Source organism: Oryx dammah, unplaced genomic scaffold (genome assembly GCF_014754425.2).
Source record: "Oryx dammah isolate SB20612 unplaced genomic scaffold, SCBI_Odam_1.1 HiC_scaffold_4, whole genome shotgun sequence".
NCBI lineage: Eukaryota > Metazoa > Chordata > Mammalia > Artiodactyla > Bovidae > Oryx > Oryx dammah.
The window spans coordinates 59,463,651-59,489,898 of record NW_024070188.1 but is presented as its reverse complement, the minus strand read 5'-3'; the positions used below and the strand labels follow the sequence as shown (position 1 = coordinate 59,489,898).

The window sequence follows — 26,248 nt, the reverse complement described above, 5'->3', positions numbered from 1 at the left end:
ATATGTTAGAACTGAGTCATATGTAAAAATTTTTTTAACTTCTTTCACTCTTAAATTCTAGTTCCTGGAATCCTCTCTTCACAACTGACTCGCAATTTATTTTGGGACAAAACTGCCAGTACTACAATCCTTTCACTACACATTAGAATTCACACAGAGAAGTCAGAAACTAAAGGGATAATCAGCTAAGACTGACTAAGGAGCCTTTCATATATGTGGCCCTGTGTTACCATGGAACATCTAACCTCCAAGTCCAGGCTGACCTAAACTTTCTGTGTTTTTGTTTTTAATTGTACATTTTTAAAATTTTCTTTATTTATTTAGTGGCCATGCACTGTGGCATGTGGGATCCTCTTTCTTCCTCCTGCAGTGGAAGCACAGAGTCTTAACCACTGGACTACCAGAGAAGTCCAACTCTGTTTTGAAATTAAGTTTCGTCATGGTTTGTTTGGAAAAATGAGTTGATTAGAAGTACTGAGCTCATAATTTAGGTGAAACACTTGATCTTTTACTTTATTTACAATAGTTATTGTTTTCTACTTCCTTTCTCTCAAAATCTTTCTAAACCTTTTGATAATGAATTTCATGATTTTTTTTAGTAATCCCTTTTCTTTTTTCTAAAAGGAGTTTGAAGCTACGTTTTCATCTTTACCTTAATTTTCTTTCTTCTCTTTGGTTTACCATGTTCAGCTAATTTGGCTTCAGAGTGTACAATAACTCCCTGGCTTGAAGAAGATTCTCTTCAGGGACTAGAATCTTTGTCCTAGAAGGGATGTGAGTATGTCCCTTCCCTTCAGAAAGAGCCAACCAAGGAAGATACCACACAATAATTATTTTTATGGCTCTACAGAAGATTGCCCAACCTCAACCTGTGTCTCACTTTAACACAGAAATACTCTTACTCTGCTTCAGTTCAGTTCAGTTGCTCAATCATGTCAGACTCTTTGCGACCCTGTGCCTGCAGCGCAACAAGCTTCCCTATCCATCACCAACTCCCAGAGCTTGCTCAAGCTCATGTCCATCCAGTCAGTGATACTATCCAACCATCTCATTCTCTGTCGTCCCCTTCTCCTGCCTTCAATCTTTCCCAGCATCAGGGTCTTTTCCAGTGAGTCATCTCTTCACATCAAGCAGCAAAAGCACTGGAACTTCAGCTTCAGCATCAGTCCTTCCAATGAATAGTCAGGACTGATTTCCTTTAGGATGGACTGGTTGGATCTCCTTACAGTCCAAGGGACTCTCAAGAGTCTTCTCCAACACCACAGTTCAAAAGCATCAAATCTTTGGCGCTCAGTTTTCTTTATAGTCTGACTCTCACATCCATATATGACTACTGGAAAAACCATAGCTTTGACTAGACGGATGTTTGTCTTTTCAACCAAGGAATCGAACCCAGATCTCCCACATTGCAGGCAGATTTTTTACCATCTGAGCCATCAGGGAAGGCCTTACTCTGTTTAACTAGGCCTTTATACTTCAAACCCTGCCTTTTTACTCTTGTTTTATGCATAATGCAGATAGCCCACCACCTCCTAATAAAAAAGCTCTCCATACACCAAAAAATGTGTTCAATTACCATCTGGACTTCTCTTCAAGAAAATGAATAACAGCCCTGTTTACTTGAATCATCTTGCTTTCTTCCTGGTTATCTTTTACATAATTTCTAAGTTCTCTAATTAAGTCTCCAAACATGGGTTCCAGGAGTTCATGCTTTCAGGGTTGTATTAAGATCGTCTATGACTCCTTCACCTCATACTCTCATTTTACATTTATTTACTTTTATATTGGTCTTTTTAAATGTCTTATTATAAGAAACATGATTTTTGAATCTAGATTCAGATTTGCTTTGAATGCAACTGATTGGTTTCAAGTATGGGTGTCTAATGCAACATAACCTACATAAAATTTATCCAGGAAACATCTATAGAAATTATAACTAGAGCTAAAATATCTTTATGGTTTCTCTATTTAATTTTTGTTCCCAATATTTCTCTCCATTTAATGTTGGATGAATTTTCCAGTTCTATGTTTTTCCAGTAAGTTTCTAGCCAAAAAACAAAAACACCAACCCAGAAACTAGCTGCATAATACCAGTACAATAACTAGGCCAATTTAATTTGGCATCAGTGTGATTATGAACAAATTTAGAGCCTTTTGAAATGTTTTGAGCTATTTCTGCATGAATTATATTTGAATCTCAGGTTTATTGTCCCCCCCCCCTTTTTTTTTTTTGGAAATCAGGCTGAAAATGATTATAGTAGATGCAAGTATACAATTTGTAGTTCATTAATTTTGTTACTCCCTCTGAAGTTTCAGACCTTCATAACTGGTAACCTTGACTGACACTGGCATTATTCAGTGTGGGTCTTTGGGAAGTTCAGTAAAATGCTGCCCTGGCATGTGTATTTTCATTTACCTTGGAAGAGAATCAGATCCATGGGGAAAAGTAGGCAATAGAAAAAATTATTTCCATGGGGAAAGTAGGCAATGAAAATAATGGAAATAAAGTCCTAGAGCTTAAAGGAAAATCTTCAGAGGGGAACTTTGACTCTTCCCATCCCCTTTTTCTCCATGACATAAAATAAACCTGTCGTGAATTTGTGCTAGAGGGCCTTGTCTTTGCACAGGCCCAGAGAAATTTGAGAACACCAAACTCGAAGAGAAAACTAGAGGTGAGGTACACACACATTCATGTTTATCAATAACTCTGTGCTGAAGGAAGCATGAGATTATAGCTCAAAAGGCATATCATTTGTTCATTTATTGTTTTTATAGTAACAATTTTTATCAGGGCCTTTCTTGATCCTTAGGACATTCCTTCCTATACTACACTTCCTAGATATGGACAAAGTAGTTCTATTTACGTTAAGATAAGCAGATAGATAGGCAGACATTTATAGATGTAGATGCTAAATAATTTTTAAATTATGAAGACAATGTACTATTACGAAAAATCAAAGAAGAAATAAAAGAAAGCATCTATAATCCCACTACAGTAAAACAACAAACATTGCTTCATGCACTGACCTGTCTATCCTTTATACACAGTTGAAATACCATGTTATATTGTGATTTCTTTTAGTTAACATAATATAGGTAACATTTCTCCATATCATCAGAAACATTTCAGAGGCACCACGTGACTAGTGGCTATGTCTTTCTTTACTCAGTCATTTTCTCATTAAAAATTAGGTTGCTACCTGCGTTCTGTAATTGTGAACAATGTTAAAATAGCTCTGTGCATATAATCATATGAATTATTTATTAAGGACAAATTACCTAAAATGAAGCAAATAAAAGTATCGAGGATCTTAAAATTCTTAAATTATAATAGCTTTCAGAAAGTGTTATGAAAATTAAAATGAACAGCCTATGAGAATACTAGTCTTCCTAAACCCTTGCCAGCATTAAATATTGCCATTAGAAATTAATCTGAATATTATTATGAAAACAATTATCTTTTGAAACATGAATATTCTAACCAAATACCATCATTGCTAAACTTGTCTTCTTACATGGGAAAGACTCAAATAAGTTTTATTGAAAATATTTGAGCAGGCATTTTCCACTAAGCTTTCCAATGAATAGCTTGAATTATTTGAGGAGTGTAGTGATAAACCAGTGCATGGTCTTCAATTATAATCTACTTGAGTAATCCTTGAGGCAGATTTTCCATAACTTCAAAAGCTAAAGTCTAATTCATCTCAAGGAGAGTTACATAAACCAATGTGTTCTGAATGACTTTCTTCCAGCCTTACTCAGCAGTTTTAATGCAAGGTCAGATTCTGTTAATTATCACATCATACTCTTATGCTCTGAACTAAATGACTTTTTGTGTACAGATTCTTAGTGGCTTAAACTGGGAAACAAAATACTGGTGAAAGAAGTATTGAGTCTGGAAAGAATTGCAAAGGTTCTAAGCAAACCTTTTCCTTTTTATTTGATTTCCCCATTTCTGACCCTAAGGCCCCATTCTTGCTCTTTTCTCCAGGGAGCAAAATTTAGAGATGTATGTGTAAGCATGCATGTACACACACATGCCCTCACACACAGAAGACATCATTGCAAATATGTATTTGTGTCCATATGCCCGGACCTTTTTTGGAAGACCCATGAGAAACAGTTCGTGGTGTAGGATTGGGGACAGATAATCAGGAGCAGTCCCTCCCCTTAATAATCAACTTAGTTAAGAAATGGATCACTTTCATGAATATTCAGACAGACTATTCTTCTATCGCTTTTAAAAAACTAAGCATATGTGATCAATATAAATGGTCGTAGAGTAAATATAAGAAAGTGGAGTGACTTTAGCAGATTTTGATGTAGCATACTGTTCCAATTCATTTTTCTTTATGCACTTGAATGCTACAGGTTTCCTCTTCCTTTTTTCTTAATATTTTTAAAATATTTTTTGGCCACACTACACAGCATGTAGGACATTAGTTCCCCAAACAGGGATTGAACATTGAACCCACACTCCCTGCAGTAGAAGCATGGAATCTAAACCACTGTTCCATCAGGGAAATCCAGCTACAGGTTTACTCTTGTCAGGTTAGAATACTCAACAGAAAACATAAGAGAGAGTTTAGGGACCAAGTCAAGGTAACTGACAACCACAGTATACATGAAACCAAGCCTTGTCATAAATCTACCCCTTAATCTCTCTCTTCCATGACTCCAGTGATTTGTAGCAACCAACCACAGCAGGTATGAGTCCTGAATTTTCCTTCTGTTTGTAAAGAGTGTTTGGAATTCACCATGGGAAACCTTCGGATACACAGAAAATAAAGTGACATGAGCAATCACCTGTATCTGTTTGCCTAGGACACAATTCTGTTTTGAGCAAAACTGAGTAATAAGATATTTAAAAGTAAAACCGCAGTTTATCATTCCTTTATATACAAAGTTACCAATTGATTGCCTACTAAGTTTGATGCTAGTATGCAACTATGCTATAGCCCTGGAAACTCGTGAATAATTCAGAACAGTCTTTTTTCTACAGAGTTTATAACCTAGTAAGATCTAAATTATAAGTAACAAGCAATAGAAAAACTCCTTTTTATTCAGGAAGTATACTTTTTGTGCTTTGTTTTGCTTCCTCTCTCTCCCTTTTTTGTTTCTATTTCCTATAAATGGAGACTTATCCTTACTCAATTTTTTAGGATTACTTTGTGAACAAGTATCATCTTTTTTGTTGTTCAATCACTAAGTCATGTCCAACTCTTCATACCCCCCTGGACTGCAGCACGCCAGGCTCCTCTGTCCTCCACTGTCTCCTGGAGTTTGCTCAAATTCATGTCCATTGAGTCAGTGATGTTATCTAATCATCTAATCCTCTGCTTCCCCCTTCTCCTTTGGCCTTCTATCTTTCCCAGCATCAGGGTCTTTTCCAGTGAGTCAGCTTTTTGCATCAGGTGGCCAAAGTATTGGAGCTTCAGCTTCAGCATCAGTCCTTTCAATGACTTCAATATTGATTTTTTTTAGGGTAAAAGAAATGTCATCTTTATCTCCCCACAACAAACTAATGATTGAAACCATAATATATTTTATATCACCTTTGAAGAAAGTGAACACTGATGCTACTGAGAATGAATTTCATTTGTTCTTCTCTTTCAAACAGCTTAAAAAGGGAGATATAAAGCCCTAATTTAAAAAAAAATTTTTTTTTAATTTTCAAATAAGATTTTATTAATATACTCATGTGTAACAGTTATAAGTCATTTGACTTCAACTACCTATATATTTGGAGGCAGTGTGGTTTAACAATTAAAACTGGCTTGATAAATTTCAAATGGGCTTGAAAATTTTACCTTTTCCAAGGTACCTCAGTTTCCTCATCTGTAAAGTGACGAAAGTGATAATAATACCTTTCTCATAAGGATGCTGTAAGCATAAAGCAAGTTAGTGTATGTGAAACACATTGAACACAATGCATTTCCTCCTTTGGTTTAACTACAGTCTTTTGTCCTGGAAAGCTACAGCTTATTTATCTCCTTACAAGGTTTTCCAGCAATATCTGCCATTTTTCTGAGCTGGATGGGTAATTATCGCTTTGCTTCAGCCCTTACGTAACTCCCAGACAAGTTCCAAGGGACATACACTCAGCAACCAACATACCACCTGAGAACAAGGACTAAGAATGTGGGTTGTGGGGGTGGGGGAGTTGCAACTCTGCAAGATTGTCACTAAACTGGGGTGGGGGTGGAGTACAGGCAGCTAAAAACATTACAAAGCTTTCTTATAATTTTTAACTTGCTCCCTCTCCCTTTTTTATTGTTTTTGATTGTAAACCTTTGACTGTTTTCCAGAGTTTTAACAAATTTAGTTGATAATTTTTGTTTACTTTTTGATGTTTCTATCAGGGTCAGGAGCTTAGAGGTACATGCTCTGCCATTTGGCTGATGACACCTTCCTAGATAAAATTTTGAAGTTTAGCTTGTCCATACTTTGTTCTTTCCTGCAAAAAAGACAAGAATACCCAGAGGTTGTTCTGAGGCTAAACTGAGTAATGAGGTAATTCATGTGCCTGGCCCATTGTAAACAGTCCATATATATATATATATATATATATATAGTAATTATTATACTGAAATAAACTGACTTGAAATGCTTGATATTCTAAGTTAAGGAAAATTTCAATACCAGATTGTAGTAACCTTTACTTCCCTTTTAAGATAGCTAAGGGTAGCACTATTGCTTATTTAATAGTAGTCTCTTGCCTTTAAATATCTGGAATGTCTATTTGATCCTTGGCCAAACTCTGGATCCACAATTATATTTCATAAATATTATAGGATCTCTATAAGAAATGATAAAATATGAACTCAAGTCATGTAAGGATTTCCTAGAGCCCACTGAAGAATAAATAGAAAAGAAAATATAGACAGAAAGAAAAGGTAAAAGTAAAGCTGCATGTGGAATGCCTGCAAAGGGAAACAACCCATGCAGGATCTCCTTGGAATACTCAGACTCACACTGTTATTCTGCTTACTTCCCAGAAGTTAGAGCTCAAGCGATCTGGCTGGGATCAGAACTTTGCATCTCTTAAAGTTGAAATTTAGTACTCAGTAAGACTATCCACTTCTCCACATGTTATATAGATGTTTTTCATTCCCTGGACATTCTCCTACTTATTTCTCCATAGGCCTAATGACCTACCCACTGAATACCAAAGAGATGTGGGATAAAGAATCATTGTCAAGATGTATGATTAACTTGGCTAAACGTTAACACAGTTTTGCAATGAAAACCTTCTATCTCTGCCATTCAAAACTTTGTAAAAGATGTATTTATGGTGGTTTTGCTTATGCAAAAACTGTATTTCATAATTGTCAGGTATTGTTTTTAACATGTGTTTCATATCAGATACAAGAAAGGTCAAATGAGAGCTGAAAAAAAAAAAAAAAAAAAATGTTGGCCGGATCTGCTGTGAGTGAGTCTTCCAGCACATCTGGGAACCTCTGTAAAAAATTAACATTCTGGACTCATGGGAGGGCAAGATTATTAACTGTTTTTGCAGAAGCAGTCTATGTAAGCCAAAGCATATAAGAAATATTTTTAGACCTGTGGACCATTAAATACTGTACAGTTAGTCCACTGCATGAGAAAAAAATTGGGCACTTAAATGAAGATGTCTAGTTCCGTTCACAGAGGGAAAAAAAATAAACTGTGCATTTGTTGGCAATTGCATTTGACAATTTAGATTCTATGGTTACACTGTTACTAGAGAATTGAATATCAGACTTTTTTATTAAAAGAAAATTAAACATTAAGAGTTATATAGCACAGAGCAAATTATAATCATATTGGCCTTGAATCTGACATAGCTTCTGTATAGAGAAGCAGTAGAAATACTTCTCCTAGAATCTTACACAAAGTCTAGATCCAAATTTCTATTTTGTCTTCCCCTCCTGTCAAGTACCTTTTCGGAGGTAAGCTCAAGGAGAAAATTACTAAGAAATATATTTTCATTTGCAATGAGATATTCAAAACATTTGTTTTCCCCAGAAAGCCTAGGTGTGGATGTTTGTTCATCGTTTCACTTCAGTCTGGGGGTCATTCTTTATGTTACCTTTAGAATGTACAATGACCTTGAAATAATCATATTTAGTTTCTTCCCTGTACCTAATAGATAAATACGACTTAATCCATGTTATTTCTGTTTGGTTGAAGTTGGTTTAAGCATGTTAGAGATCCCTGGGGAGCTTAAAATTATACTGACACTTTAGTCTCCACTCTTCTTGCCTGCGGCCCTGACACTGGTGTTTATTTTTTAAGTTCCTCCATGATTGAAAACCACGGGAAAGCATGTGCTTAGATGGAGGAAAGAAATCTAATCAAGGACTAGACATGGATCAGTCATGGACAAATCTAAATGATTTATCAGATGGAGTCTGAATCTATACAGATAGTTTTGAAGATTACTTTTTCCAAGCCACATAGTGTGTTATTATCACAGACAATAATCTGAAAGATGAAAGCCATTCATTAATAATTTTTCCAACAAATATACTCAGTAATGGAGTATAGCCTACACAATTTTCTGCATTTTTATGAGAAAAAAAAAGTGGTTTGGATGACAGTGTCAAAAACTAAATATCAGATCAGCCTGGGCTGGGGAATAGTTTCTTTTACTCTTAATTATTTATGGGAACATCAGCTACTCTGAGTTGACCCTACTCTAAATCATTTCATTCCCCCAACACTAAGAATTCAGAAGGGAGGCTGTATATTGTCACCCCGCTTATTTAACTTATATGCAGAATATATCATGAGAAATGCTGGACTGGAAGAAACACAAGCTGGAATCAAGATTGCCAGGAGAAATATCAATAACCTCAGATATGCAGATGACACCACCCTTATGGCAGAAAGTGAAGAGGAACTAAAAAGCCTCTTGATGAAAGTGAAAGTGGAGAGTGAAAAAGTCGGCTTAAAGTTCAACATTCAGAAAATGAAGATCATGGCATCTAGTCCCATCACTTCATGGGAAATAGATGGGGAAACAGTGGAAACAGTGTCAGACTTTATTTTTTTGGGCTCCAAAATCACTGCAGATGGTGACTGCAGCCATGAAATTAAAAGATGCTTACTCCTTGGAAGAAAAGTTATGACCAGCCTAGACAGCATATTCAAAAGCAGAGACATTACTTTGCTGACTAAGGTCCGTCTAGTCAAGGCTATGGTTTTTCCTCTGGTCATGTATGGATGTGAGAGTTGGACTGTGAAGAAGGCTGAGTGCCGAAGAATTGATGCTTTTGAACTGTGGTGTTGGAGAAGACTCTTGAGAGTCCCTTGGACTGCAAGGAGATCCAACCAGTCCATTCTGAAGGAGATCAGTCTTGGGTGTAGCCCAGGATTGTAGCCCAGGGGTGGAAGCCAGTGAAACCTACCTACCCATGACTATGTAGGTTGAAACCTTACCACTAGATACCCCAAGAGGGTGTAGTCTGAGCAAATAAGAGACAGAGCAAGTGCTCCGAGGAGGACTGAAGACCCAGCGCATACACAGGGGATCACCGGGGCCTGGCAAGCCTGCCATGCATGCTAGCTGAAACACAGTGCAAATGGTCCCTTTAGCTGCCAGAGACTAGGGACAGCCGAGACCACATTTGACCATCCTCCTGGTCACCAGGTTCCGAAGTTCTGGAATGTTTGGGGCTCCTCTATCTTCCCTCATGCTTAGCCTATTATCAAGCCTTCCCAAATGATCCCAGTCCCCCTTCACAACCATCCCTTCCTTTCCATAGTCACAGTCCCCATTCCTGCTGTCACCCACTACCCTCTGATGGTACAGCAGCCCCCTAATCTCCTCAGTTTGGGTCTTTTCTGACTCTGGCCTCTCACACAAACTGCCAAGGCTCTTGAATTTCCTCAGGGTGAAGGACTCATTGACATTCAAAGCCTTCCACTATCTGGCTTCTACTTAGTCCCCAATCATTTCTCCCAGGAGCCTTCTACTCCCATGAAATTGTTCAACCAACAGTTGCTAAGGCACACCTTGTTAAATCGTGCTTCCACGCCTTTGTATTGTTCTGCCAATTTGTACACTTTTCTATTGCCTCCCCACCAATCCAAATATTGCCAGTAATTTTTTTTTTTGGGGGGGGGGCATGCCACACGGCTCGCAGGATCTTAGTTCCCCAACCAGGAATCAAATATGTGACCCGTGCAGTGGAAGCACGGAGTCTTAACCATTGGATCACCAGGGAAGTCCTGTCACTATTTTGGAAGCATGTCAAATCTTCATCATTGAAGCCTTGTATGACAGCTTTGCCCACACTGTTGCTTCCTCCTTTAAACTGACCAGTTTTAATAACTATGCCACATTCTTCACATTGGGTTTAGAGGTACTTAATATCAGGCTGCATATGATTTTGTGGTTATCTATATGCTGTTCCCAAATCAGAACATAAAATCCAAATGGTCAAGTTTCCTTTGTGTCCTTATAAACATCAGGGTTGCATCTGGGATTTAAATAAATGATTAATAAATATGCTTTGAATGTAATAAACCCATCCAAGAGAAAAAGATCAAGGAAGGGTTTTCTTCCTCCCAGATACACAGAACTGAATTCAAAATTAATGTTTGCAGGATGGTTTTACATCCTGTGGTAGTGTCCAAGGGACATTTCTAAAGCCTTACAACAGCAATTTGAGAAGAAAAATTTCATTTCTCTGGATATAAATTTTCTTGCTTACTTTTGAACATCATGTAACCTAAGATGGGAAAGAAGGAAAAAAACCAAAGAACCTATTGTGGATTTATCACTACTTCAGCCACTTATGAAAGGTCTTGTGAAGACTCAGCAGGACTGACATCTGATATAGACTTTTCTCATTCTGTGAAGTATCTAAAACTATGGGAATCAGTTTCAGAGCATAACTTACAAACAACTGCAGTTTATATAATTATGAATGAATTTGTATAAACTTGTGCTAAAAATATACTCCATGAACTCTATAGTGACCTTGCTGTGGGCACTTTGGTGCTTGGGAATCATGAAAAATAGCATTTTCTTCTTACACAAAGAGCAAGAAGGCATTCTTGATAACTCTGAGTTTAACTCTGAGTTTAACAGAAGCAACTTCAACAATATAGAAGATTTTTCCAACAAAAAGTGATAAAGAATTATTCATAAGTAAATGAGATTTCAAGGAATGATGTCTGACACAAACACCACAATTAGAGCTGAATGCAGGAAGAATGCTCATACATGGAAGTTTTCCCTAATGGGTCCATAGTTATAAAATCAATTAGAACCTTTCAAGTAAAGAAGTATCAAAGTGTGGATAAGTCACAGTGCATTCTTTACTTTCACAGTACTTTCAATTTACAGGTTCTTGGGAAACATTTTAGTTACTCACATTTGGAAATAATGCTTGTAGTCCTTCCCAAGTTGTTTCTCAAAACCAGTTCCTTGATTCTGAGGCTATTATCTGGCCCTGGCCTGAGAGCTCCTAAGGAATTAGCTCACAGACCCTAGAGGATTTATTCTGGAGTAGAGTGATCTCAAAAAAGAGACTTAAAACCATTTCATGTGGAACATTGGAAGGAAAGAGCATCAGCTAACCTGAGAAGGGAAGGTTAACGTGAAAAATATTATCTATTTTCCAATATTCCAGGTATTATATTATCAAAGAGAGAGGAGATCTCTTCTATGTAACTCAGGAGTGAGCTAGAACCAGTGAAAAAATTTTCAGGTATCCAGGTTTCAGTTCAACTTGTAAAGAATTTTCTAACAAAGGGAGAAATATTTCAGTGGAAGATGTAATCCCTTTGAAGGAATTTAGACTGGAGCTGTTTAGTGAAGTTTGAGGAGGGTTTTTGCTTTGCTGCTCAAAATGTTATCCATGGAATGCTGCTGATCTGCATATTCTTTTTTTCCCCCTTAAGATTTAAATTTTAATGATAATTTTCACCACAATTTGACTTCTAAAATTATGGTTCCTATCAATTAAAAATGTACTACATTACCAGAGACGTTACTTTGCTGACCAAGGTCCATCTAGTCAAAGTTATGGTTTTTCTAGTAGCCATATATGGATGTGAGAGTTGGACCATAAAGAAGGCTGAGCGCTGAAGAAATGATGCTTTCAAACTGTGGTTTTGGAGAAGACTATTGAGAATCCCTTGTACAGCAAGGAGATCAAACCAGTCAATCCTAAAGGAAATCAACTCTGAATATTCATTGGAAGGACTGATGCTAAAGCTGCAACTCCAGTACTTTGGCCACCTGACTCATTGGAAAAGACCCTGATGCTGGGAAAGATTGAAGGCGGGAGGAGAAGGGGACAACAGAGGATGAGATGCCTGGATAGCACCACCGACTTGATGGACATGAGTTTGAGCAAGCTGTGGGAGACAGTGAATGACAGGGAAGCCTGGTGTGCTGCAGTTCATGGGGTCGCAAAGAGTCAGACACACAGGAGCCACTGAACAGCGACAACATTACCAGAAAATTCCATTAATAAAATGTAGACCACTTACGTACTTATGTATGAAATATTTTGTGTGTATATCTGATACACTAACAGACCTGGGGTGATGATTTTATTAGTAGATGTTTTTGTTGTGGGTGGGGGTAAGAACACAATAGGAAGTCTACCCTCTAAACAAATTTTTGTGTGAAATACAGTAACGTTAACCATAGGCACAATGTTGTAAGGCAGATTTCTAAAACTTAATCTTCTTATATAACTGCAACTTTATACACGTGATATGGCAGCTTCCTATTTCTCCTTCCCCCGGACGCTGGCAACCAACATTCTACTTTCTGCTTTTACATGTTTCACTACTAATGCCTCTAGTAAGTAGTATCATGCAGTATTTGTTCTGTGTCTGGCTTATTTCACATAGCATAGTGTCTTGAAGTTTCATTCATGTTACTGCATGTGGCAGGATTTCCTTCTAAGTCAGAATAATATTCCATTGTATGTATATACTACATTTTCTTTATCCATTCATCTGTCCATAAGCATTTAGATTGTTTCTACCTCTTGGCTATTGTGAGTCGTGCTGCAGTGAATGTGGGGGACGCAAAGAACCCCTTGAGATCCTGATTTCTACACAGCCCCTGATGGTAATTCAGAACAAGAGAAAGAGTTTGTGCCAAGCTGTAAATGAACACACCGCTTCCTTCTTCAATAAAGACTTGCTCTGGAAAGAAAATGCCAACAGAACCAAACAATATAGTTCGTGACAGTCTTGCTGCAATAGAAGGTGTACTTTGAGTATCTTGAGAGTACTTTGACTGTTGCTGGAATGGAAGAAATTTATCCTTTAAATAATAAATACTAGGGAATTTTCACAGGAGTCAAAATATCACATTGCAACATATATATATATATATAAATGTAACTTCCACTTTAACACTAAGATTTGTATTTCTCCAATTGAAAATATGTTTGAAAGCTAAACATCACAGTCATAAAATCACGCACACACACACACAAAGTAAATAAAATGATCATTGCAGGTCTGCAGTTCTCTGGTGTTTATTGTAAAAAGTTTATTAGTTGAATGTGCATTAGGCAGTCTTTAGGTTAAATAAATAATATATGTTGCATATATGCATGTGCTACTATTTTAAAATACAGATTCTGTTATAATGATAAAATAAGAATTCATTTTAAAGTGCAACTGGATTAAAAGTAGCTCTTCCTTATTATGTGTTTTCCCAAGCATATATACTGAAAGTACCATTTCTATTATATAGAAGTCCAAAATGTTTTTTATGTGATATAAGAATACACATTACATAAATAAGCTTGCTAATCATGGTGGGGAGAGACTTTTGCATCCAGGCGTGCACTTTGCATACCACAAAAGGCACAGGAAGAGGGAGAAAGTAGGAGAGGAACTCCAGTTCCCATGCACTTTGGCAGTGAAACCGCATCAGGTCTGGAGTCACCATCCATTCCAGTTTGTCCAAGACTGAAGGGTTTGCCAGCATTTGAGGCTTTCAGTGCTACAAGCAGCATAGTCCTGGCCAAACCAGGAGGGTAGGTCACCTTAATAAGGGCAGAGATGTGCTGTATGTGCAAACTTCAACCTTGGAATCTTGCCCATTGATCTGTAGGCCTGAAACAGTGAAGCCAGTTTTTCACATCACTTCTTTCCTCCTTATGTTTTCAAGGTGAAAGAGCCAAGTAATCACGCCAACATCCTGACCAAGCCTGACCCAAGAACCTTCTGGACTAATGATGACTCAGGTATTTTTGGAAAAGTACATTCTGGCCCTATGCTTTACAGGAAGCATGCTCTAGTAATAACCCTACACAAAGGCAAGGTTTGAGGAAAAATTTTGGCTTTGCTTGTTTTTTTCATTATACCTAGTGCAACGCTAGAATGTACTTCACAATCACTTTTTTATAAGTCCCTTTGTAAATCTCTTCTTTTTCAATATCTAAAGCATGTATACCATTAAATACAGTTTATGAATTATGTATATCCAATTGTTGAGGGAACAAAGCAATGAGTCTATTTCATGGAGTAGAGGATAGAGAAATAGGATAAGGTGGGCAAATACACAGGTTCCAGTGTCTCTTCCAGGGTGAAGAAAGGTTTTAAAAACCCTAAGTGAAAGTGAAAGTTGCTCAGTCATGTCCAACCCTTTGTGATCCCATGGACTGTATAGTCCATGGAATTCTCTAGGCCAGAATACTGGAGTGGGTAGCCTTTGCCTTCTCCAGGGGATCTTCCCAACCCAGGGATCGAACCCAGGTCTCCCTCATTGCAATCGTATTCTTTACCAGCTGAGCCACAAGGGAAGCCCATTAAAAACCCTAAGGCAAGTCATATACTCAGTGGAGGGCAGATATGACTTGTGCTATCAATCCTAAAGTATAAATCTAATCAGAAGTAGAGGAATGTCACTTTCTGAGTTTGGGAAATATGCTTCTGTTGTATAATTAAAAACTGCACTCCGACCAAAGGTAGAGTGTGCTTTTACTGGAAATTAAAGACGCTTTTTCATTCTTTTTCACAAACACATTGAGCCGTGAGGCCTAATGACATGAAGTAATGACACTAGAAATGAGAAAGAAGCAAAATAATTAAGACAGTGATACTAGAGCTTTCACCTTCTCTATTTAAATAGGGTCTAATTAAGTGAAGAACAGTGGAGACACCGACTATTTGTATTAGGTCTCCTGGTTTTACAAAGTATGCTTGCAAAAATCCAATTCAAGGTTTGGGCCAACCCTGTGAAATAGGAGGGGTAGCCTGTCCTTACACCCCATTGTGTGAGAGATGAGATCAGGTGCTGAAAGAGGGTAGCTGACATCCAAAGCTGATGAGCAGAGAACGCCGGGGCTGGTGGTAGGATGGAGAGCCTGCATGCTCAGTTCTGTATTACTCTCCCTAGGAAGAAGTAGCTCTCCTTTGAGAAGCAGCATGAGCTAAATTGGTGCTTTAATCTTTTATTTATAAAAGATTGTCAAAAACCATGCCTATTTGCAAAAGCGGGAGGGGTTGAAGAGAAGAGTGAAAAACAGTCTGCTGCCTTTTTTTTTTTTTTTTTTTAAAAAACCAGGCTTATATTTTAAAATTGTTATCAGTTTAATCTGTCAAAAAAGATATTCTGTCTTTTTTTATGTCTTTTGAAGAATGATGAAGAAGCATGAAAGTGAATTGGCCTGTTTATGCCATCGTTGCAGTCCATTAGTGGTAGTACAGCCACAAAATAAACAAACCGTCCACTGGCTAATACTGCTGTTAAGATCTACAGCACTTAGGTTGTAAAGAAGCTATATAGAGCAAAACATTACAATTAAAATGTAAGTGATTCTTAAAGTTAAGTAAAGAGAATGAGATGAGAAGAGAATCTTTACAGGCCAGATCCAGAAAATGATGCTCAGGTACTTTTTGGAAATGAAGAAATTATGTTACAAGAAAAATGAACGCAGGACATGTACAGAAATGGTGATAGGAATCATTCAGAACTAACCACCTTAGAAACTCTGAAAATTGTTAGCAGCGGGGTTACAGAGAGTATCCCTTCTGCAGTAGCAGGTCATCTAATAAAGATCCTTTCCAATAATCAATTCTGAGACTGAGGTCTGTGTCTAGTGCTTTGGTGGGGGGAGGTAGTTATTCAGTTACTGAGACATGGATATTAAAATCTCTACTTGTAGTGATAGAATGATCTTTTGCTTCTTAAAATTCAGTCAGTTTTTGCTTTACCTATTTTAAAATGCTAATATTAAGCACATACACTTTTATAATTGTTATAATTTCCTGATGAATTGTATTCTTCTTTACCTCTGGTAAATCTTCATTTGAAGTTTTTTGCTTTTTTTTTTTCCTGACATTAATATAACCAAGTCAGCCTTCTGATGCCTACTTTTCACATGGTATATATCTTTTCTATCCATTTACTTTCAACCTATCTGTGTCTTATAAAGTTCTTCTATTACAGACCTCATATAGTTAGATTTTCCTTTTAAAGATTATCTGACAATCTCTTCTTTTTACTTGGAAAGTTTGGACCACTTCAGTTCAATTCAGTTCAGTCACTCAGTCGTGTCTGACTCTGTGACCCCATGAATCGCAGCACGCCAGGCCTCCCTGTCCATCACCAACTCCTGGGGTTTACTCAAACTCACGTCCATCGAGTCAGTGATGCCATCCAGCCATCTCATCCTCTGACGTCCCCTTCTCCTGTCCCCAATCCCTCCCAGCATCAGAGTCTTTTCCAATGAGTCAACTCTTCCCATGAGGTGGCCAAAGTACTGGAGTTTCAGCTTTAGCATCATTCCTTCCAAAGAACACCCAGGGCTGATCTCCTTCAGAATGGTCTGGTTGGATCTCCTTGCAGTGCAAGGGACTCTCAAGAGTCTTCTCCAACACCACAGTTCAAAAGCATCAATTCTTCGGTGCTCAGCTTTCTTCACAGTCCAACTCTCACATCCATACATGACCACAGGAAAAACCATAGCCTTGACTAGATGGACCTTAGTCGGCAAAGTAATGTCTCTGCTTTTCAATATGCTATCTAGGTTGCTCATAACTTTCCTTCCAAGGAGTAGGCTGGACCGCTTAACTTAGTGTAATTGTTAGATATAACCATACCGTCTTAGTATTTGTTTTCCTCATGTTCCTTCTTTTCTTCATTTGCTGTTCTTCCTTTTATGACTTCTCTAAAATCATTTGAGTATTTTTAGAATTCAATATTAACTCATCTACTGACTTAGTGGTGGCTCTGAGGATCAATTAATAAGTTTTCAAAACCATTGAAGAGAACTTGCTATCCCACTCATCCTCCCATCCTGTACATTATGGCTTACATATATATTACTTCTACATATGAAATTAATCTACAGTATAATAGATTTAAAGGAAAATAAGAGGAAAACTATTTTTCGTATTTTCCAAGATGTTTACTATTTTTGATGTTCTTTATTTTTTCTTAAAGATCCAGTTTTCCTTGTAAATAATTTCTTTTTTTCTTTTTTCTTTTTTTTTTGAGATTTTATTTATTTATTTATTTATTTTTAATGAATTTATTTTTTATTTTACTTTACAATTCTGTATTCTTTTTAGCATGGAAAAACTTCTTTTAGCATTTCTTATGATACAGTGATTCTCTAGCAATATCTCTCAGTTTTCTTTTATCTTTATGATATGCCTTTATAAATGAAAATATTTTTATTTAATTCTTAAAGGATTTTTTTTCTAGGTATAAAATTCTGAGTAGATGACTTTTTTTTTTTCCTTTTACCATTTTGAAGATTTGGTCCATGGCCTCTGGTCTCTATAGTTTCTGATGAGAAGTCAGTGATGATTTAAATTATTGCTATCCTGATTATAGTATGCTGTCTTTCACAGGCTGCTTTAATTTGTTTTTAATCTTTGGCTTTTTATCAGTTTGTCTATGATATATCTAGACTAGAATCAATGTTCTTTAAGATGTAGATCTCTGAGGTTTAGAAAGTTAAACATTCTTCTAGTCTATTAGCAGTTTTGTTAGAATTTGAATCTGAGGGATGCAATTGTTTCCATTGTAGTTTCTACACCATAGTATGCCCTTTCTTTATCAGGACATCAGCACACCAACTAAAACTTCTCCTAGATGCCTTCAATGCTGTGAAGTGTAAGCACAAGCCAAAGCAACTCTGCAGCTGTCCTTCTGCAACATGCAAATTTATGAGCCTGCGAATGGATTCTTTACAAAGACAATATTCTAGTTCCGGTATGAATTTTATTAGGGTGTATGTGTCTGTTAGTTGCTCAGTTGTGTCCAACTCTTTGCAACTCCATGGACTGTAGCTCACCTAGGCTCCTCTGTCCATGGCAAGAATACTGGAGAGGGTTACCATTCCCTTTTCCAGGGGATCATCCCAACCCAGGGATCAAACCCTGGTCTCCCTCATTGCAGACAGATTTTTTACCATCTGAGCCATCAAGGAAGCCCTTTATTAGGGTAACTTTTACCAGTTCCTAAAATAATGGTGATGAAATGATTTCATCATTTCCTTCAGAAAATATATATCAGTAAATGGAATATTTCCATTCAAAGCCACCCATAATCAGAGAGTATTTTGTTTTCATTTAATCCAATGTACAGTCTCTTGATGTACTGCTTTAAGTAGAGTTCAGTGTTGAAGATAATTAGTCAAGATGGTTTGATAGAAATAGAAGTTAAATTTAAAAATCTTTTGTTTTGAAGTAGGGAATTACTGAGGGTTAGCTTGCCTTGAAATCTGGTGAAATGGCCTTAATTTTCATACTCAATATCTTTTTGCATGATTGCCAGAGGATGGGGCTGGTGTGCTCAGTTGCCATATACATATATGGTGATGGGAGAAACAAAAGTAATTTTTTAAAAGCTTTTAAAAAAAATACATAATATAAAAGTAGTAGCATATGTTCATTATAGAAAAGAAATGGAAAATTCACCAGCCATAATCTTCCCACCACACTTCTTTCATCCTCTCTCTCATTCATTCCCAGCATTTGTTCTGACAAAAAACAAACAGGCTGTACAAGTTTAGGCTTTTTCCTATTATCTTTGTTTTTAGGCTTTGAAACCTGATTTGTTTGTTTTCGCACACCTTTGTTTTTCAATTGCTGGTCCTGCAGTATCCTGTAACATCCTCTTAAATGAGAATTTCAAAGTAGGATGAGTTTCCCGACACTTTTTGAATGTGTGTTTTTCCAGGTATTATTATTAGCAACACAGATAATGGTCTTTACTTCGAGGAAGTCAGATAATGAAGTGGTTAAACAATAAAGTTTCTTTTGCCAGGGCCATGATTTTAATGGGCACCTGTTTCGCCAGATAGGAAAATGTAGCTTCTTCATGTTCTCCCTGAGTTCTCAAAATGCAGTTCTACCTTTGGGATGTTCAAAATGTCTAGATTTCATTCAAACAAAAGTTAAAGAGCAAGTTTCATTATTGTATAAATTTTTCCCAGAGGGAAAATTAAATTTTCCCTTTTATTTTCAGAATTATCATTATCTCTTTCTATTTTATAGTGATTCATCACATTTTAAAATTAAGTGCAAATTTGGGGGGATGTACAAATCAATATAAAGAAGAATATTCATATTTATTAGGGAGCAGTAATATTTTCTGCACCAAATGTAGAAATGAAATGATTCATAGTTTAGAAACATATGGACTACAGAAATATTTCAGTGTTTCAGAGAATGCATAAAATTAGATCGTTGAATTAATATAAGGAGAGGGAAAACTTCATTCCACAGATCTTTTAAAATGAAGAAAACATAATTTCTAGATTTTTTTCTTAAAAAGCATAACATTCTCATATTTAATATCTAGGAAACAGTTGCTTCATCCCTCAAATATGGCATTATCTTATGAGAATGTTAAATACATTCTCAAATATGAGAAAATTTAAACACACTCTGCTACAATGGAAACCTTCCAGCTGATACTTATTGGCCAGTGTAGACTTTTGCCTCTTGCTATTAGAGATAAACCATTTAATAAAAATCTGTGGATACATGAAGATCTCAGGTAGACTGACCTCATTTACTCAGTTCCTAACTGAAAATGGTAGCTATCTCAGTGAAAGTCACCCTACCCACAGCAAAAAATTCCAAATAACACATGATGTCACAGATGGGAAGGGCTTTCCTGGTGGCTCAGTGGGTAAAGAATCTGCCTGGAATGCAGGAGACATAGGAGACGCAGGTTTGATTCCTGGAAGATCCCCTGGAGGAGGAAATGGCAACCCATTGCAGTATTCCTAACTGAAAAATCCCATGGACGGAGGAGACTGGTGGGCTACAGTCCATAGCGCCTTAAAGAATCAGACACGATTGAGTAACCATGCACTTGTTCACTGGTGGGAGCAAGATGGTGCTAGGCTTTGGAAAGGACAGGGGCATAATCATAAGAACTCTGCATTCCTGGATGCTTTTGACCTCCCCTACCTCTGTAACTCAAACTTTTCAAAATCACACTTGGTATTTATTCCCCCCATCTTTGATCAGGAAGCCACAATCATCCTCAGTTTCCTGAACCGCATCTCTTTCTGTCAACTGGACTCACATCAGAGCTGACCGGCAAACCATCTGGTCATGCCTCCCATGCATGGATCAGCAGAAAACTGCTCAACACTTGACCTTCTGCTGTGGTTAGTGTTGTGAGCTCTTGAGGAAGGCCTCCTGAGTTTGCCACTAAGTTCAATGCTTATTACCTGTGTGACTTTGCACAAATGATATCACATGCAAAAATAGAATATTATAATAGATCATAGTTTTTGTGAAGACTAAAGGAGATAATTCAGGTAAAGGTATTAATAATTTACAGCTCTGTCAAGCATATGGTTAGTGGTCAATTTATGATGACTCTTTTTCTTTGGAGAAAGAATTATGTCATTTCTATAAACCTGAACACTCATCCCCCTGCCATATATAAGGTCTGCAAACTATGGGTTGAAAGAAGAGTACATTTTATTTTGTCATTACTCAATATTTCATGTAATCAACCCATTGCTTGTTTATTATTTTATTTTCTTCTCCCTAAACTAAGAAGCTCATCATCCATGTTATCTGGGTCCCCACACATAGCACTGATAAGCTTTCTGAAAATAAATATATGGTTGGACTGGAAAGAACCCTCAAACTATAAAGAACCATAGACATTGCTTTGTCATTTAGATAAAATATCACCTTTGTCAGCAAGGATCCGTATATAGCAAAAAAACAAAAATGCTTAGTTTTGCATAACTTTAACCATTTACACTGATTTAGAGGGTTCAAATTGATTTAAAGGGTTCCAAGTTCAAGGACAGGTTGTTTATTCCTGTAAGTAAGTGAGTAACAAAATGTCATTTCAAAAGTTTTCTGTTTAAGGATACTTAGAGTCATGGGCATCTAGCATTTAAGTTTGACAGCAAAATGTTATCAAATCTGATCTCATGACAGTCCTGCTCCCTGGTGTGTGAATGAATAAGGGTGTGGCTATAGACTCAGCCAGTTCACTCCAGAGAAACCCCCTCTCTCTCCCTTGAATTGTGTCAATGAAGCTTTACAGTTAGAGCAAAGTCTGTTTCTCTCCTTGTTAAAGTCATGATTTTCTCTTCCTCTTGATTATGGCCAAAATACTTGTTATTTCTGCTGTTTGACTCGAGGCTGTGCATGCTCAGCTCAGTCGTGTCTGACTCTTTGCAGTCCTTTGGACTGTAGTCTGCCAGACTCCTCTGTCCATGAAATTTTCCAGGCAAGAATACTGGAGTGGGTTGCCATTTCCTACTCCAGGGGATCATTCCAACTCAGAGATTGAAACTGTGTCTCCTGTCTCTTGCTTTGGCAGGTGGGTTCTTTACCACTGTGCCATGTGGGAAACTCAAGGCTACACTAGCAATTTTTTCACAAGGGCTGATTTTTCTGATTCCCTAACATTCTTTTAAAATATTTCCACATCATAGTACTTCTTTGTGCCCATTTTATCCAAATCATTCTTTTCATGTCTAAGATCTTTGATTTCCATAGTATTAAAGGACATTATATTGTGGTTGACAAGTGAAATGGTACCAGGAAATCCCCTCACTTAAAATAAATAAACAAAATAGCTTAAATGCAACAATAATTTTAGCGAAGTTATTTTTCTCATATTTTAATAAATCTTTTCTCATTTTATAAGTTTATACCAGACTGATGTAATAGTAGATTTTTAAAAAATCTAGTGGATTTTAGTTACAGCTAATGTTAAAATGCCCTCATGCATTTTATTATTTTAAACATGCTGAAATATTCAGCTTTTGACAACTTTCTTTTTGCCCAAGAAAGTGTCCTACAATACATGATGCATAGACATAAGACAGTCCAGGAGGTAATATGTATATCATAGGAAAAATAAATGAAAAAAAAAGTTTTTAAATTCTATTTTTTTATTGAAGTATAGTTGATTTACTATTTTGTGTTAGTTTCATGTGTACAACAGTATGATTCAGATATATACATATGTATTCTTTTCTATATTCTTTGCCCTTATACACTATTACAAAATATTGAGTGTCATTTCTGGAGCTATACAGTAAGCGTTTGTTGGTCATATATTTCTGTCTTACTGGTGTATATGTTAATCTCAAACTTAATTTACCCCTCTCTCCACATTCCCCTTTAATAACTTTTAGTTTGTTTTCTGTGTCTTTGAGTCTACTTCTATAAGTTCATCTATATCATTTGAATAAAGGGTTTTGGACTGTTTTATCATAATAACAGAAATATTTTAGCCCCATCAAATATAAACATAGCTTACAAAATTTGAAGAAAAATGATTTTACAACTTTAAAATTGTATGTAAGAAGAATAGGCCAATGACAGTAATGAAAACAGATTTCCCCTGGGATGAAATGGCCCACAGAGAGGGGTAGGTGCAGGATTAGGGAGTGAGGGTACAGGAAGGAAGGGGTAGGATGGATCCAGTTGAAACTAGGGAGAGGGAGGTTTATGTAAATTGGGATACTCAGAAATGAAAATAGAATTAAAATTTAGGGCAGGGAGACCCAAGCAAACTCATTTGTAAAATGAGAGTTTATTGAAGTAAATCAATTCTAAGATTCTTTCTTACTTTGAAGTTCCTTTATTATATGAAGGTGTGAATTTGAAAATAAAAAGAAAATGCAAGAGGATTTAGGGGAAAAAATGGTTTAGACAGGGCTGGGGCCTTTGGAATAGACTTCAGTGAATGTAGCATTGAGAACTCTGACCCCTTCTCCTCAGAAACATATGGCAATCAGTTCTTTATTAACATTTTGGCTCTTAAAGGGAAATTTTATATTAATATTTCAGCTACACTGTTCTTATAGGCATTAAATTACATAACATACTTGAGTTATCAAATTGTTCTCCCATACCTAATCTTATCTTTCCAATCGCCCTGAGGGATTAACTATGATGAATGGGTGTTAACCCTGAGGACACTTAAAAGAAGTTAAGTGCTCTGCCCAAAGCTAAATATTAAGTCATACATTCTAAAACACTGAGCTGGAAACTCAGGTCTCCTGGAAACTCCTCCAATTCTCTTTCTACTGCTTCAAAAAGGTAAGTGGGGAGCTTTGTAATGAAAGTAGTTTGAATGTGAACACAAGTGTTTGAGGAAATAGCAGTCAAGGAGGAGATTCTAACTGACCTATGAGTTTGCCATTGGGTGGGGCACTTGTGAAAGGAGAAAATTAAGGCCAAGAAGGGGTTTGTTTTACAGAAATTAAATATACTGTATCTCTTTCTGCTTGGCACTCTGCTAGGACAAGGAAGAGTGCCTGTCACTCTATGGACAAGGAAGCAAGAGTTTTCTGCCTTGAAAGCTTAGGTAGACAAACTAGACAGTCACTGGTAGGCTATGAATAACATAGTGTAAATACAAGTTAAAATCATGATAGTTGCCTGCAGATGAAGGATTGGTTTTTAAAACAGAGAGGCAGATTGTTTTACTGGTTAAAAGTAGAGCTTTTGGTATGAGAACCTACACTTGCATTCTGCGTTGTTTTTTTTGTTTATTTTTGGCTGTGCTGGGTCTTCAAAGCTGTGCGTGGGCTTTCTCTCATTGCTATGCTCAAGCTTCTCACTGCGGTGGCTTCTCTTGGTAAGCCAGAGCACAAGCTCTAGGTGTGTGGGCTTAGCTGTGGTGCAGGGGTTTATTTGCCCATGGCATATAGGATCTTCCCTGTGAAGTGAAGTGAAAGTCGCTCAGTCGTGTCTGACTCTGCGACTCCACAGACTGTCGGCTACCAGGCTCCTTAGCAGACAGTCCGTGGAGTTTTTCAGGCAAGAGTACTGGGGTGAGTTGCCATTTCCTTCTCCAGGGGATCTTCCCGACCCAGGGATCGAACCCAGGTCTCCCGCATTGGGGGCAGACACTTTACCATCTGAGCCACCAGGGATCAGATATACGTCCTGCAGACAGATTCTTAACCACTGGACCACCAGGGAAGTCCCCTGGTTGTTTTGTTTTGTTGTTGTTTTTTAATTTTTTATTCAACTAGGGCTGATTTGGAAATGGCAACCCACTCCAGTGTTCTTGCCTGGAAAATCCCAGGGACGGGGGAGCCTGGTGGGCTGCCGTCTATGGGGTCGCACAGAGTCGGACATGACTGAAGTGACTTAGCAGTAGCAGGGCTGATTTTATAACATCATGTAAGTTTCAGGTATACAACATAGTGATTAATTTATACATATATATATGTGTATGAAGTGAAGTGAAGTCGCTCAGTCGCTCAGAATATATATATATTCTTCTTCGGATTCTATTCATTTATACGTTATTATATAATATTGAGCATAGTTCCTTGTATTATACAGTAGGTCCTTGTGCAATCTGGTTTTGCCAATACTAGCTACTGTTGTTTATCTCTTTAAGCCTCAGATCTTAAGAATGAATAAGGGGTTTATAACAGTTTTTCATAAGGTCATTATGAGGATTAAATGAGAAATTGTATAGAAAGCACTAAAACATAATATCTGCCACTTAGTATAATCATTCAATGTTAGCTATTATAATAAATGCACTAAACTGTGGAAGTTACAGGGAAGAACATGTTCATTTCTGCTTATTAGTATGTTAGCATCGTCTGGCTAAGTGCCTGGCTTTAGAACATGCAGGATAACTATTCCTTAAAATAATTTCATAAGGTTATTTAAACATAGTCTAAGAAAAAAACTCTACCAACTGATGCTAGTTGACAATGGTAGAGATAGCCTTGGAAGTAGAGGTAAGTCTAGTGAAAAAGAGAAAACTGAATAAATGGTTATCAGGAATATCATAGGGAGGTTCATAGTCCCTAGGATCCTTTTAACACCAATGGAATCTGTTCACAATTCTATGAATAGCATGAAATGAGGCTGGAGGTGCTGTTCAAATAAAAACTCCAACTTTCATATATATACACAATGGTTTCAAACTTTAAAACAAAGAGAAAAGGAGCATTTAATGTGCTGGCTATGAACTCTCCTATCCTTCATACACATGGCCTATGAATACAGTAGATCTAAGGTGAGTAGTGGTGGGGTTATTTTTGGAAATGGCAATGGGTCTGTAATGGTCCAGACACATGCCCTCACCCAGTCTCTTTGTGAGATAAATGATCAGAAAGCAGACTGTGAATATCAGAAAAAATTGCTCTGTGAAGAAAAATAATTGGCTCATCTGGGGAAGGCAATATGTTAGACCATGTTCTAACACGACTACCTGTGTTGGAAACTTTTGCTATTATTCCTGGAAGTACTCTACCTATATCTGATATGTTTGTTCCTTTTTGACCTCTTTCTGGAAATGTACTTTCTAGTGTTTTTTAAATTCTAAAATTTTAACATTTAAATAATATTAATGTGGCATATACTGTATATTACATATAATATCTATACATGTACATAATAATATATAACTGTTTTAAGAAAAGAGATGGAAAATGAATAGTTATCTTGGAGTATCTTATAAGGTTCCTGTTAACCTTATAGAAACTGATAATCTTAAATAATGAAAGTTGTAAGAAAAGAATATGGAAAGTGGAAAGAGATAGGAAGCAGAGAAGAGTGGTAAGTGGGGCTTAGACAGAAATTATGTACATTGGGCTTCTTTCTGCTTTTTGGTTATTTGTTATAATTAAAAGGAAAGTCAGAAGGCTGTGGGCCATCAGTGTTGCTTACAAGAGCAGCTGTGGATATAAAAGCACAGTATTTACAAGGAGCTAAAGAGAAAAAAGAAAAATGCTTTTGCTTTTAAAAGGTAAATTCAAAAACTGATTAAGCAGAACTTGCCAAACTGGATTTATGT

General features: G+C 36.9%; 1 protein-coding gene across 1 annotated transcript in view; it reads left to right on the top strand.

The window, feature by feature from the left end:
• The window catches only part of SGK1 (serum/glucocorticoid regulated kinase 1), a 110,096-nt gene that overhangs the window by 67,348 nt on the left and 16,500 nt on the right, over positions 1–26,248 (top strand). Inside the window, exon 3 of the mRNA XM_040239270.1 lies at positions 14,138–14,213. Within this exon, the coding sequence (XP_040095204.1) occupies positions 14,138–14,213 (76 nt within the window). The remainder of the gene's footprint in view (positions 1–14,137; positions 14,214–26,248) is intronic.